This window comes from Aythya fuligula, chromosome 5 (genome assembly GCF_009819795.1).
Source record: "Aythya fuligula isolate bAytFul2 chromosome 5, bAytFul2.pri, whole genome shotgun sequence".
NCBI classification, from domain to species: Eukaryota; Metazoa; Chordata; class Aves; order Anseriformes; family Anatidae; genus Aythya; species Aythya fuligula.
Genome location: NC_045563.1, coordinates 58,695,226 through 58,709,180, shown reverse-complemented (window position 1 = coordinate 58,709,180; position 13,955 = coordinate 58,695,226). Strand labels below are relative to the sequence as shown.

The 13,955-nt window shown below is 37.0% G+C and overlaps 1 protein-coding gene across 4 annotated transcripts in view; it reads right to left on the bottom strand.

Moving 5' to 3' along the window:
- The window catches only part of HIPK3 (homeodomain interacting protein kinase 3), a 63,246-nt gene that overhangs the window by 5,813 nt on the left and 43,478 nt on the right, over positions 1-13,955 (bottom strand). For 3 of the 4 annotated variants that reach the window (XM_032188584.1, XM_032188585.1, XM_032188588.1), the window contains exons 3-11: positions 11,935-12,058; positions 8,838-8,957; positions 6,887-6,973; positions 5,909-6,093; positions 4,982-5,141; positions 4,429-4,552; positions 1,526-1,647; positions 1,228-1,352; positions 966-1,127 (exon numbers count right to left, since the gene is read on the bottom strand). In XM_032188584.1, the coding sequence (XP_032044475.1) occupies positions 966-1,127; positions 1,228-1,352; positions 1,526-1,647; positions 4,429-4,552; positions 4,982-5,141; positions 5,909-6,093; positions 6,887-6,973; positions 8,838-8,957; positions 11,935-12,058 (1,209 nt within the window). The remainder of the gene's footprint in view (positions 1-965; positions 1,128-1,227; positions 1,353-1,525; positions 1,648-4,428; positions 4,553-4,981; positions 5,142-5,908; positions 6,094-6,886; positions 6,974-8,837; positions 8,958-11,934; positions 12,059-13,955) is intronic. The other variant, XM_032188589.1, reaches the window with a different exon arrangement.

Genomic DNA, 13,955 nt, shown 5'->3' with positions numbered 1-13,955 from the left:
GAATCTTTGCCAACAGATCTTAAAACTGTTCTTTCAAAAAAAAAAAAAAAAAAAAAAAGCTAAAATACCACTTTTCTAAATTAATAAAAAGAAAAATATGAAATGGTAAGCAGTGATAAATATTTGGCATTTATGATTTTAGACATTAATGAAAATTTAGGAACATGCTAGTAAGAAGCTAATCACAGCATCCAGAATAAGATCTAAGACTGAATCTTGCAAGAAAATTAAATACAATATATTGAAACCCCATTATTTTTACAAAGGAAAAAAGTTAAAAAATCCCACTTGGATAAAAAAAAAAAACAAAACCAAAAAGCTGGACAGATTTCTGGAAAAGATTCTCCACTGAAATCTCACTGAAAACAAAAGCTGATAGCCTCTGGATGAAATCCTTCCCTATCACAAGTCTGCTGTAATCATGTTTTATAACAAATGTTTTTTTGTTGTTGTTATTAAATGCCCCATACCTTTGCAAATTCTTGGTATGGCAGTGAGACTTTAAGTTGTTCAGCAAGGAGCTGAAGGTTTTTTTGTTTGTTTGTTTTCCTACCAACAAAAGAAAGACTGCTCTTAAGATGGTTGTAAGGCATACTGCGACCTTTATAGGACCTCTTTATCTTTTGTTCTCTAAGCCTGATATTTCCTCATGCATATAAGCTTAGGAGTATCTCATTAGAGCTACCTCAGTAGTTTCTTACACCTTCCCAAAGGCAATAAAGACAACTTCACTCTCATGACAGGCTCATATTTACCAACAGGAACTAGAATGAATCTCTTGCTACTGCGTTTTTTCCCCATCTAGTCTGTATTACCACAAATACTGAATAATAAGGGCAGAAAGAACACATTTTCCCAAAAGGCACTTCTCCCCCCGCAACATGCCACTTTCACAGACATTCCCCTGCACCCTGAACAGCAGTTTCAGATATACTATCTTTGAATGTTAGAAATATTCGACCAACCTGTTCTGACACAGTTTATTTCTCTTGGTAGCTGCAGGCTGAGGCCAGACGACATGTGCAATGCCCACACTAATTGGCTGAGGGGCAGACAAGGTTATCTGATGTGTTAAAAGAGGCTGCGGCATCACCGAATTATAATGGGTGCCCTGGGTAATCATCTTCCTGAGGAAAAATAAAGGAAAATTTAAACCATTTCCATTGCATCCATAGATCCTGTTAAACCAAAGCCAATAAAGTACTGCACAAAAATACGTGGACTTACCCCCAGTCTCCAAGCCTTTGTGGGCCAGCCACAGGATCAGAAGCTAGAGATGTTGCAGGGGCTGTCACTGGTGCTACTTGCTGCCATGCAGGAACCAGTATTTGCTGGGTATGATTTGACCATGTCTGTTGTGAAGCAGAGAAGATCTCATGACACAGGGAACGACTCAATTTATATTAGCTGATTGTAGTTCAACACAATACAGAAAGCAACTCTGCGGGGCATTATCAAAGCAATTTTCATAAAAATGTTTGCTAACAGTTCAAATAAAAATGTTATTTCTTTTAAGTAAGCTCACCTGAGAAAGGATTCCTGCTCGAATCTGTAGTGGTTGAATTGCATGGGCCTGGGTCACCAGTGGAACTGCATTATCCACCCTCAGGGAGAAACTTGTGGGTTTACTATGGTTTGTAGGAATTCCTATCAGGAAGAAAAACACATACACAAGCTTTAAGCAACATATCAGCCTTGCGTAGCTTCAGAGCAAAGTGCAAACACAAAGGATAATTTTACATTTTACTATTTTGTCTTGATGTGTTTATGACCTAATTCCATAACTTCAACTTTTCAAGCCAAATAAATATCAATATAACTCTTAAAAGATTTTTGTGCCAGTACTGATCTGCACCGATATTTGATGCTGTGATTTCCAAAAAGAACTGCCAATAGTTACTATTTGAAAACAGACTACTAGAAAGGGGAATGACTTTGGCAGAAGGTTTTGCAGAGCGAAGCATTTTACCCTTCATCACATGTTACATAAAAGGTATTTGCAAAGAAGCAGACAAAAGCAAAAACGAATTCCAAAGCTTCTCACCACTGACTTCTATGCTTCTCACACACACCATTTCCAACTCACCAAAAAAACATTCCTCTCAGCTCTTACAGTACGCAAAGCCACATGTATGATAGCCCTGTTTGTTACCATCTCTTTTGTGGGAAACAACGTAAGATTCTCTGTCTATGCTATCAGATATTTTCTGTAGAGTCCGTAATCCCGTCAAATCCTCCTTGTAGGAAAACAACGCAAGCTGCAGTACTGTTATCACAAGAGCATAAGAGCAAAAAGATGCATCTCATGCTTTACATAGATGTCACTACTGTCACAGGAAACTCAGACAGACACAGAGCAATGCTACAACTAACAAGTTCCAGATAACTTGCTAAACTAAAATGAAAGATTTCTTTTAAACAGATTTGCAACAAAACAGCTGTGGCTAAAGAAAACATTGGCTAGAAGAATACTAATTTAACATTCTAATGCCACTTTGCATCTTGTGGCTGTTTGGAGTTTTTACTCAAAACTGAACTAAAGATTAAATGCGTTTTGTGATCTTTAAAATACAGGATAAAGAAACATCTTCAACTGATAGAATACTAGCATGTTATAAAACAACATTAAGTAATCCCCGTGCAGTTAAAAGCTTTGAATTTTGGAATGTTGTTGATTAATTTTTTCAATGCAGACACCTAGAACAGCAACATCTTAACTCTGCCAGGAGTAGCAAGACTTAGCACTCAAGACACTTGATAGAGCAGCCAAACAGAGAAAACTTGAAGTGGTGCCAGGTACCATTAATATCCCTTTCCCATACCAGCAGCTCAGCTTGTCACCTATGTGATGAAGCCAATATACTCCTTTCATCCAAGCTGTAGTAGAACTTCAATTTGGACATTTATCATCACACTAAGAATAGAGTATATAGATCACAGAGGAAGTATTTGTCCATACTGTTTCCTTTTTTATAATCACTTTATTCATCTCAATATAATCAAAACAGTAGGGTTTTTTAATTATGGAATACGCCATCATGCAAAGCACATACAAATATATAGGGAATGATTTAGCTGTATTAAGCTCAAAAGAAAGTCTGTACGAAGCTATGCATTGAGCTGATATAGCCTCTGACACCCTGCACAGTGAATACTCGAAGCTTTCAAAAGTTTCTGGAATCCAAGATAGAAGCAGCCACCACAAATAACATTGAAGTCTGTTGTATCTGTTTCTACCTGCAAAGATAAAGACTTCCTGGGCTATAAGGTTAGGGAGAAAGTAAGGAAAAGTTTGAAAATCATTCTAAGAAAAACCTGCTTGCAATAAAACTATCATTTCAAGGTCTGATCTCTACAACAAAGTTCAACATTACCAAGACAGATAAATTGCATCTTTGGAGATGGAACACTAAAATCAAGCTAATAACAACAACCACCTTTCCCTCTCCATAGATGACTGTCGCTAGGTTAAGAAACGCTGTTTTTCATCAGCTTCTCTCTGATCAGTCCTTTATAAAAAAGGACAAAAAAGTTTATCTTAATGCGTTCTAAGAAATTTTTAAAGATTCCTCAGACAGCATGGCCCGTGTTTGCATGATGCAAATGCATTTGTTTGGGGAAAAAAGAGGTCACCAGCTTTACCATGCATCTTTCCAGAGATGCATATCCTTATCTGGTCATTTTCTATAACTAAGGAAATGCTTCTCTGCTGGCATTTCCACCTCATGGTCTTCCGAATGTTTCCGATAATTAAGCATTCAACTAATTATTTGTTTCAATAAATAGAAAATTGTATACTTAAATCAAATCTTACCCCTCTTAATAAAGGGAGTTCTGGCAAGCTGCCCTTTCCTCCCCGCAGCGCAATGAAATCAAAACTCTCAAAGATTTAGTTAGATGTTTTTCAACCTTCAGAAAGTTGCAACAGTTCTATCTAATTGTCCTGGTTTATCTTATCCATAGGACAGCAAATGTGATTACTGCTTACGTGGGGCAGCCACATCCTTAAGCGAAACCCTGAGTTTCTACATGGTTTATTAAACATTTGCTTGCATGTCCGATTAACAACAGCAAAAATCCAGATTTATCACAAGAAGTGTTGTATTTTCTTATCCTTATCCCTACAGAATTCTAAGAATTTATTGCAGAAAAAGCAACAGTACTCTCCTCATCTTTCTTGCTTCTTCTCAAATTTTATTTTAGAATACCCTTCTTGCTTGCTGTAGAATCCACATTGCATCTCTCGGTTTTATGTGTGTGTGTGTGCACAGAGAGCTCAGTTTATCTGGTTCTGACCCTTACGCTCCTTTATAATGACGTAACTGTTTTAATAAATAGTTTATGTGGATATCATGGAAAACTCAAATACAACTAACAAGAGACAACAATGCTCATATTCCAGGAACTATCAATTACAGTTGAACATACCTTGAATAGTCGGAGGACATATAATCAACGCCTGCTGGAAAACATCACTGCAACCAAACTGAGCAGTTCCTGCCTGCAGTGGTATCCCTTGGTGCAAAACTGAATGGGCAGATGCAGTTAATGCCTACGGGAACAGGTTCAACACAGACAACATTATAATTGTGACGACACCCCCCAGGCTAATATACTAAACAGCTAAAATAATTTATAAATACAGAGTTTCAAATACGTTTCACAGGAAGCAATCGCCTTCAGCCACGGGAGGGCACTATAATACAGAAGTGCTTTACTACTACGACTTTTTTTTTTTTTTTTACTTCACTATTACAATTCCAGCTTGTCACTTGATTTTGAAACGTATTGGATTCTGAAGTTTGGGGGGTTTGTTTTGGGGGGTGGGGAGGTGTTTTTGCTGTTGTTGCTTTAAATGAACACTAAGAAAAGAATGAGAGTATTAGAGAGCACTTTGTCACTTATCCGATATACATTTTTCAGTTATGAAAATAATGAGAGAAACACCACTGCCTGAGTTTTTAATACAAAAATGTTTTACCTGGCTTCTTACCGGGCCAATTTTGGTGAAGTTTGCAGTCAGATTAGCTGCACTGCCTGAGGCAACTGGTCTCATAAGTGATGTTTTATTGCGGTTGCTTAAGTCATACAAATTTGATCTGCATTTGCAAACATCCATGATGTGAAAACAGGACTTTACTCTATTAAAAACAGAAAATATTAAGTTGCCTTAATTAGAATTATATGCAACTTAAATGTATAAAACAAGTACATGGCACAAGAAAAAAAGTTCAAAGCCCACAGTTCTCGGTTTCATGGAACAGCATCATGAACAGAAGTAGAAAAAGAAATTACTACGTGAATGTCAAGCCCTTTTAGTGCATATTTATTAAGAATAAATACATTTTAAGAAAACTGCTATTTCCTGCTCCTTGCATCTAACATCATTTTCCAACAACTGGGTAACAAGCAATGAAGATATTAGGCTAAATGAATGGAAAGCTCTTTCCTTCCCTGAAATGCTTGCACTTCAGGAAATCCACACGGAAAGATCCAGGTCTAGGACTGCAAGAACTTTTAATATATTCCATATTAACCAAGGCACAAAAGAAATTATCTGAGATGCTAATTTCAAGAACAAGTGCCTACCCTAGCTCTCATACCTGACAGGAGCTAAGGTTCTTCATACCTCTAAGAATCAAACCCAAATTTCTGCAGGGTTGGAATTTTATAACCTAAGCATATAAATGAGCACTTAAAAATCTGTTGTTTTAAGTGTTACTTTTCAGCAAAACACGTATCTATTCAGTTTCTTTGACCTAGTAGATCTATCTAACATTGCAAGCACTTGAAAGAATTTTCTAACATGTTACAGAAATGACTAAAGAATTTTTTTCTTTGACAGCAGATGAAACAACAGTATTGCACACATGAACAGGAGAGATTTAGAACAGTTTTTGTTACATACTGGTTGCTATGAGGAAAATCAAGGAGGTGCTTCATGGTAACAAAAGAATGGTTCAGGGTCTCAGCTGGAGTGATTCTTAAATCAGCATCAATCAGTAACATTTTCTTCAACAGACTGACGAACTCCCTCCTATCTGCCTTCTCCGCCAACAGGTCACTTCCTTCCAAATCCATCACCATGTTCACCTACCATTGAACACAACAGTCAGATAGAAGACATGCATATTAGTTTGCCTCCTCCCATTACCGCTTTCTGCTTTAAAATACTAAAATTCAATGAGTAATTGGATTAGTGAAACTTTTCTACTTCCACCACATGTATTATTCCCCTTGTACTCTCCCCAGCAAAAAGGCAAAACAGAAAGATTTCAGTCTGGGATCTGAAACTTAAAAGTTAGATTTGGGATGGAGATCTTTATACGGTCTAACTTAAAACTACAGCGATAATCTTCAAAACTTATTTCAAACATGTATTAATGGCAATCTTGAAAAAAAGATTTTATTAACTTTTCAGGATATTAAAGAGAATGAGAAATTTCCTTTTGTTATTGACCAGAGAGGTATAAAGCTCAAGAAAAGCGAGGAAACTGTTTTGTTTTCAACAAAAAACAAACAAAAATGAAATGACGACTTATACTGAAAATTACTTTGCTGATATAGCAGCATCCCCATAAGTTGTTCCTTTATCCAGAATGGCAGATGTGATAAAAGAGAAAACACACATTACATATAAAAATTAAAGGGTTCCACACATACACAAGAACAAGTGCCATTGCTTAACACACATGGTGACAAAGGAACATCCTTATAAAGATGGACTGACACAGCTGGACACTTCCTCGGTGCAACATATGCAAATAAAAAAATAAAAAATTAAAAATAAATAAAAAATTTTTTCTTCAAAACTACTAAAATATTTGAAAAATCATTATTCATTCTCATCAGTCCTTTTGCAAAGGAAGAAGGCTTTAATACTCACATGCACTATATCATCCAAACTGTTGAAAATATACTTCCTGGCCTCTTTAGACTTCATACCTGTCTCTGCCTCATGCTCTTCCAAAGTCTCAAAAAAAGAAAAGGAAAGCTGAGTTTAGAAGCTGGCAATAAAGGACACTTCCAGCTAATTTTAAATATTTATTGGTCTAATAAGCCTGTTTAACAGAAAAAAAAAAGCGTGTGCTTGACTTCCTTGTATGTTTTTTTTTTTTTGCTACTTTCATTTTCTAAATTAAAATACGAAACTACTAAATTTCACACCTGAACTACCCCAATACTGGATTACAACAGATGGTTTTTGTAAATCATACAAGAAGCATTAAAAATTTAATCAAAAACTTGGTTAATGAAACTCTACTGAGTGCTTATATATATGTATATATATATTATTTATATATATATATACACACACGTATAAAGTACAAGTAACAGAAAATCTGTTATATTTATTTCCTTAAACTCAGAGCTTTAATTCCAAACAGCAGCAACATCACTAAAAAAAAAAAATCAGATAGCCTTGGTTCAATTTCTATGTGCTTTATCTTTTGTTATTTTTATACTTTTATTCACTTGCACAACAGGTAGTGTAAGTACTTTAAATACTTCAGTATGAAACACGCAGTTAAATCCTAAAGAACTAATTTCATCAGTTACCAGTGACTTATGAGATGAAATATCCCTTTCTGTTACACTTTTCCTCTTTCAATACAGACCAGTAGACAGGTTTTAAGAGCCCATGCTGCAGGGCATAAGTTAGGACTGCATGGAAAACTGTTTAGCATACAAATTACAGAAAAGATTCTGAAATTAACTTTGAAAAAAAAAAACTGTGAGTAATGACCAGTGGTCCATACCAAAATTTCTTTCTTCCCCCAAAACATCGTTTAGTCTGATGGGAGAATTTTAACTTCTGAAAGTGAACAGGTCCTAAAAATGAGGAAAGGACTCGTTTGGATTCCCTGATAGAGAAAAGCCAGATGTACCTTTGCCATGTAATGATCAAGTGCGTGGAGAGAAAAAAAAAAAAAAAAAGAAAAAAAACACAGAAAAGTGGGATAATCACAGCCGTGTAATCAGAGACTCCTTTTATGAGCTGACCCCAGCAATATTCCTCCACATCGGAGGCCAGCCTCGGCTACTCAGCCCGATGCGTGCTGCGGATTTACCGAGCTGCTGTGGGAAGTTATGCAATGCAGGCTTTCAGCTTGTCAGCTGTTTGTTACTTCAGAGGTCTTATGTCAACAGTAACTGCTTCATTACTCTGCCAGTCCTCTGTAAATTCCGTGAAACAGTAACATGAAGCAATTTAATTTACCAAAAAAAAAAAAATCTTTGCCTAGGAAGTTATAACTGTTTATGGCCAGTGTGCAGTAATGTTCCTTAAAGAGAAGCGAGATGGACAGGTCACAAAAACATGTATTTTTGTCTACTCTCATTCTACTGTAGTTTTCAGCCAAAGGCTGTTTTAGTATGACATGTGAACTAAGTGAATCAAACTGTTTCTTAGTGTCTTTTCTCCTAGGACTTCTGGTCCCCAAACCAGCTCCAAACAAGATTTAAGAGTGGCTTGGGCCTCAGAGAGGAATTCTTCAAAGAGAAGTGGAAATCTGTGCCCAAGCAAGAGCCATTTCATACCTCATGAGATACAAAGCTTACTCTGAATCCCATGCTGCAACCAGGCATGCGTGCACTTGCCTCCCAGCCTCCAGCAGCCTGGGAGTTGTGGAAAACGCACCCCCAGTTGAGAAACAGGGGCACAAATTCGGAGCGCTGGTTTTCAGGAACAGGGTGGGGAAGGAAAAAAACAGAAGGGATATGGAGTGGGGACAGATAAACAAAAAATCACATAAGTGGGAGGGAGCTAATGGTATTGCATTAAATCTTGGCCTCTTTGGTTTCTCTGCTGTTTGCTGCTATGTTACACTGATTACCTTTAATCTCCAACTAGAATATGGTGCATCAGTTTCTCTACAGAAAAATCTTGCAGTTTTCGTCCCCATGCTTAACAACTGCTCTCCTGGCAAACCTTGAGTCTGAGAAATATAACGAATCTGAGGAAGGAAAAAGAAACATGGCGAATGATTTAGCTCTTGTTTTCAAAATCTGATCCACACAAGTTAAAAAAAAATATTTCATTAAAAAAAAAATAACAAAATGACCCTACAGTTCACCAATTACATCTTACACAGGAGGTAAACCTAATGCTGAATGCTTGACAGTGCTCTCTCACTGTCTTAGAGGGAGCTATACATAAACAAACCTCTACGCTGACCTATATAAGCAAGCTTTTCAAGTTCAGTCACAGAAAAAAGGGCCTGGGGGAATGGCTGTCAGTACCTCCTCAGCCCACTCAGATCCTAACTATAATGCATTAATTCTAAACAGGAAAACGAGCACAAGAGCTCTGCTTGCCTACAGAAGTTGAATGATTTTTGGCGTGTTCTCATTATACAACTCTACGACATCCTTCACATGTGCTGTTCTCATTGTATCATTGCCTTTTACACATCTAACACCTGTATTTCAAGCAAATGTCTCACATAGAAAGGGAGTGCACTCCAACCTCTTGGTCTCAGAAATTTACTGTTGAGTTCAATAGGAAAGGACTGGCTTTGTCTGAAATAGGCAGATGCTTTTGTCCATCGAAATGCTTGTCGTGCATTTATTTTGGAAGAGAATTGGGCACAGTCCCACGCCACGTGCCTGCACAGTGTGGGGCTACCCCTGGAGAACATGTAGTGGCTGGAAAATAGCAGAAGGGAAGCATAAAAACACACAAGGACAGGGCACTGAAATACCCTGAACCAGAAACCAGGAGAGCAGATGAGTTCAATGGAAAACAAAGGATTTGGGAGCCAGGAACCTCTGAGAGGAAGAAAACTGATGGGAAATAGAAAGGAAAGGTATGCACCAGGCTTCTGCTGAAAAATAAACAGACCAAAATAGGCAAGAACTGAAGGCAACACTGCCAACTTTCGATATTTAGTATCCTCCTTAATTCTCTATATCAGGGAATAAAGAGAAACCCAGTCTGACCACAAATGTTTCTAGGTCATGCAGTTGTTACTTAAGCCCATTATAAAGTCTAAGAAATTAGGAGGGGAATAAAAACTAAGTCCATTAAAAGGTCTAAGAAATTAGCAGGAAAAAGACTATGTATTAGTTCAAAAATTTAACATTTAAGCACCTGGGCCTCTTTTAATAAGTATTAAAGCTCAGAAGACATGGCTATTTCCCACTAAGAAGTGCAGCTGTTACTAGACAGAATCTAAATAAAAATAACTACTCTGAGATGACTTTCAAGGCCTAGCTTCTTGGTTGTCACACACCAGGGGGACAGGGCGAATTCAGCATAACGCACTTGCCCGTTCATTTACTGGGTGACACACAGCGTGAGGAAGGGAATTTCCTTGAAAGCCGTCTCCCGCAGTTGCTGTGCTTGCAGACACTGAGTAAAACACTCCAACAAATTTCTCTGAAGCCAATTTTGCAGCCCTGCCTACACACGATGACAAGCCTGCCTAAAGCAAGGCGATCGCTGGTGGTGCAGAAGGGGTGAGAGCTCCTCCTCCATCCGGGATCCTCTGGCACGAGGACCACGCCAAGAGCAACACCTGCCTGTATCTGGCATCACGATCAGAAGATCATGAACTAGGGTTACAGCTCCCCGCTTCCTCACCCACAGCAGCACCCTTTTCAGCAGCTATTTCCAGCAGTACGGGGGCAATAACAGAGGTCATTCTTGGAAATTGAGTATTTTGATGCTTTTCAGTGTCCAGATCTTCTCCCGCAGGTCCTTCCTGCAAATAGGTTTGCCAAGCTCTTAGAAATTTTAAAGATAGTATTTCAGATTATTTCCGAAACAAGTGTCTTCACTTTTTCCTTAAAGAAAACAGTAAATCATACTGCTGATAGTTGTTTCCTCTTTCCTTCTCTATTTTAACAGCAATACACTGCACAAATGTCTTCTAAATACTGGTCAAAGTCAACCCACGTTCCACTCATAGCTCACTTCCTAACCAGAAAACATTGAACTTTGTGTAAATGAGGGAAACAGAAAAATGAAATGTTACCAAAATCAACACAAAATCAATATATTCCCTTACAGTTATTTTAACAGAAGTATTTTTGGAAAAGTAAGTCTGGTTTGTAAGCACAGGGAGCCAAAAGCTCCCAATATGAAGACCAGGATCAGAAAAACTTAACATTTTGGAGGAACTGCTACTAAACTGCATGGTGAATCAAACATGTAGAAGTTAGTAAATAATAAGCCAGTGCCGTTACAATTTGGATTTTCAGTAGCCTTCTTCACTTTCAAAGTCCAAAAATTGTTTGCAAAATCAGAGTTCTGGTTATGTTCTTTCCAAATTTCCACATTGTGCTAGAAAATAAGACCTCTCTAAATATTTTAAATGGTAATTGTTCTACAGCTTTCATTAAAAACTTTTTTTTTTGAAGTCAGTTCACTAATGCCAAAGGTGTCAGTAGCTGAAAACACCAACATTGTAAAGGCACAGCTTCAACATCTTCAAGGTGCATATATACAGCATTCTTACAACAGTTGCTTCTAGTTCCTCATGAAGTATAGTCTCTTAAATCTTTAAGCTATGTTAGATGGATTTCCAGAAAGCATCACAAACAGTTCAGAAGACAACTAGTTCTGACATCTGAACAGGTATTCCAGAATCAAGCCCATTTATAACAATTGAAAGAAAGATTATAATGCAATTACAGTGGCCACAAACTTCAGTTTCCATCAGAAAAAGCAGCTTCAATACCAACATGTATTTTGCAAGATAAAGGGGAAAAAATGAAAATCAAATCAGAAAAGCAGCATAATATACAGTTCAGTCTGGAAACAGGAATTGTATTTCTAGGACAGTCATTAGGACTAGATTAAAAGCATTGAACAGACTTGAAGAAATACTACTTAATAGATGTTATTAACATTTGAAATTCTTGGTCTAAGGACCTGAAATTCTTAAGTTGCATAAAATATGCATATGCTTGTGAAAGTTTTTCTACTACCTGGTCATACTCCAGTGCTCCTGGGTACAGTGGCCATCCAAGAAACAGCTCTGCAATCACACACCCTAACGACCACATGTCTATGGCTTCATAAAACGGCAATCCCAGTATGATCTCTGGTGCTCTGCAAATCAAACATGGTTACTGAATGTTTTCCTTTGGGAAAAATAGTAATTCAATAATCCAACATGACAAAAACATCTATTATTTGAAAATCACTTCATTAAAATCATAGCATCAAAGAATGCATTTTTCTTTATCTAGGTAATCTGTAGTAAGATTTTTATAGCTTCAAGGTGTTTTTTTCCTACCAATATCAGTTTTCTATATACATTAAAATAACCACTCTGTCTGAAAAACAGAATGCAACTGATTCAACATTTTTGCCTTTTCTCCAGCATGTCCCATCTGATCAGTGCTGTATGCCTGTAACTATACTCTAAACACAATATAATGATTTATCTCAAAAAAAAAAAAAAATTAATCTGAAAATACACTTGCACACTTTCAAACTGGACAGTATGCCGAAAGCTATTTAAAATACCAATTTAATTACATAACTGCAAATCCTTTATGCACTCAGATTTATACAAATTGATCAATTTTTAAATCACTTAAATGAAGCTAAAGCACTTGCACAGGTTTTATTTTTCCCACTTAAAACAAATTCGAATTATTTACACAACACCATTTGAATTTATTTCTGTACTCAACAACTTGGAAAACTGGTATTGACACAGCTGTTAAGGTGTTGTGTTTTTGTTTTGTTTTGTTGTTTGTTTTTTTTTTTAACATTTCTGTTCACACTGAGCAAAACTGAAGTATTCCACAGAAATCAGCTGTAATTACATTTGCTCTTTTTAAGCCTTCTCCCCAGTTCCTTCAAACTACAATGTGATTGAGTTTTAAAATACAGAATCTATTGTTAGCTTAGCATGCGATAGAAAAGTATGAAGGTGATTAAACCAATACGGTAATTTATGTCACAGCCAGGCAGAACAGTAGCATTCAACTGACCACATCAATTGTTGCTGAGAAAAATCATAATTGCTCACCTGTGTAAAAGCTTAAAAAAAATTGTATTTCAGCACATTGCTGTATCATTTTAACATTCCAAAACCAAAATGAACCTCTTAACAGACTAAATTCCCATATATCTCATTTATCTTCTTTGACATTTACCTTTAATGAAATATTCTTTAATTCACAGAAATTGACTGTACAGGGAAGAGATTTCTATTTTCATGCCATATTGGAACAAATTCCTATTTCATACTACACTGAGACAGAACTATTTTGGATAGTAACCCAAGAACTAAAGTAGTTTCTTCACTTTTGACATGCCTATTACCTAAAAGAGGTGATGGTTGGTGCTAGGAGTACTTCTATGTACCTATGAGCTCTGACTCCAGACCCGCATGTGCTACAGCTTAAATCTGCCAAACTTGGCTCCAAGGGAAGATATTCACCACCATGGGAAAGACTCATACCAGTGCTTCACTGCTCACTCTAGTCACAACCTGGTTTGGATGCAATCATCTGAAGGATAAATCTTGTCACTAGCAGGGAAACTAGAGAGGCTCAGTTTTCTACTGTGCTCAAAGATTTGATTACATTAAACTTCTAGAGATCACACATATGCGGTTTTGCAATGCAGGATCATGACACTGCAGTAAGTACTAGCTAGTTTTGTTATCTGAGAAATAAATGTAATATATCTACATGCCACAAGACTGGAAATAGCAGTAAGAAATGTCTGCTTTCACTGGTGGGATCGATGCCTCCCTGTGCACTGTTGTTATAGATCTCTGTGAAATATGCTTCCTTTTGTTGTATTATGTTACAGCTCTAAATAGTTAATGAATATACACAGAGCCTATGGATATAGCAGCTCTAACAAATGCTTGTGCTAAAATAAGCTCTTTAGAAACCTCTTATATTTACTCAACAGTTAATATGTGCACTGTATAAAAATAGCCACCGTCAGTCAGTCTGTCTCTGGTCTCTTTTGAGGGATAGGA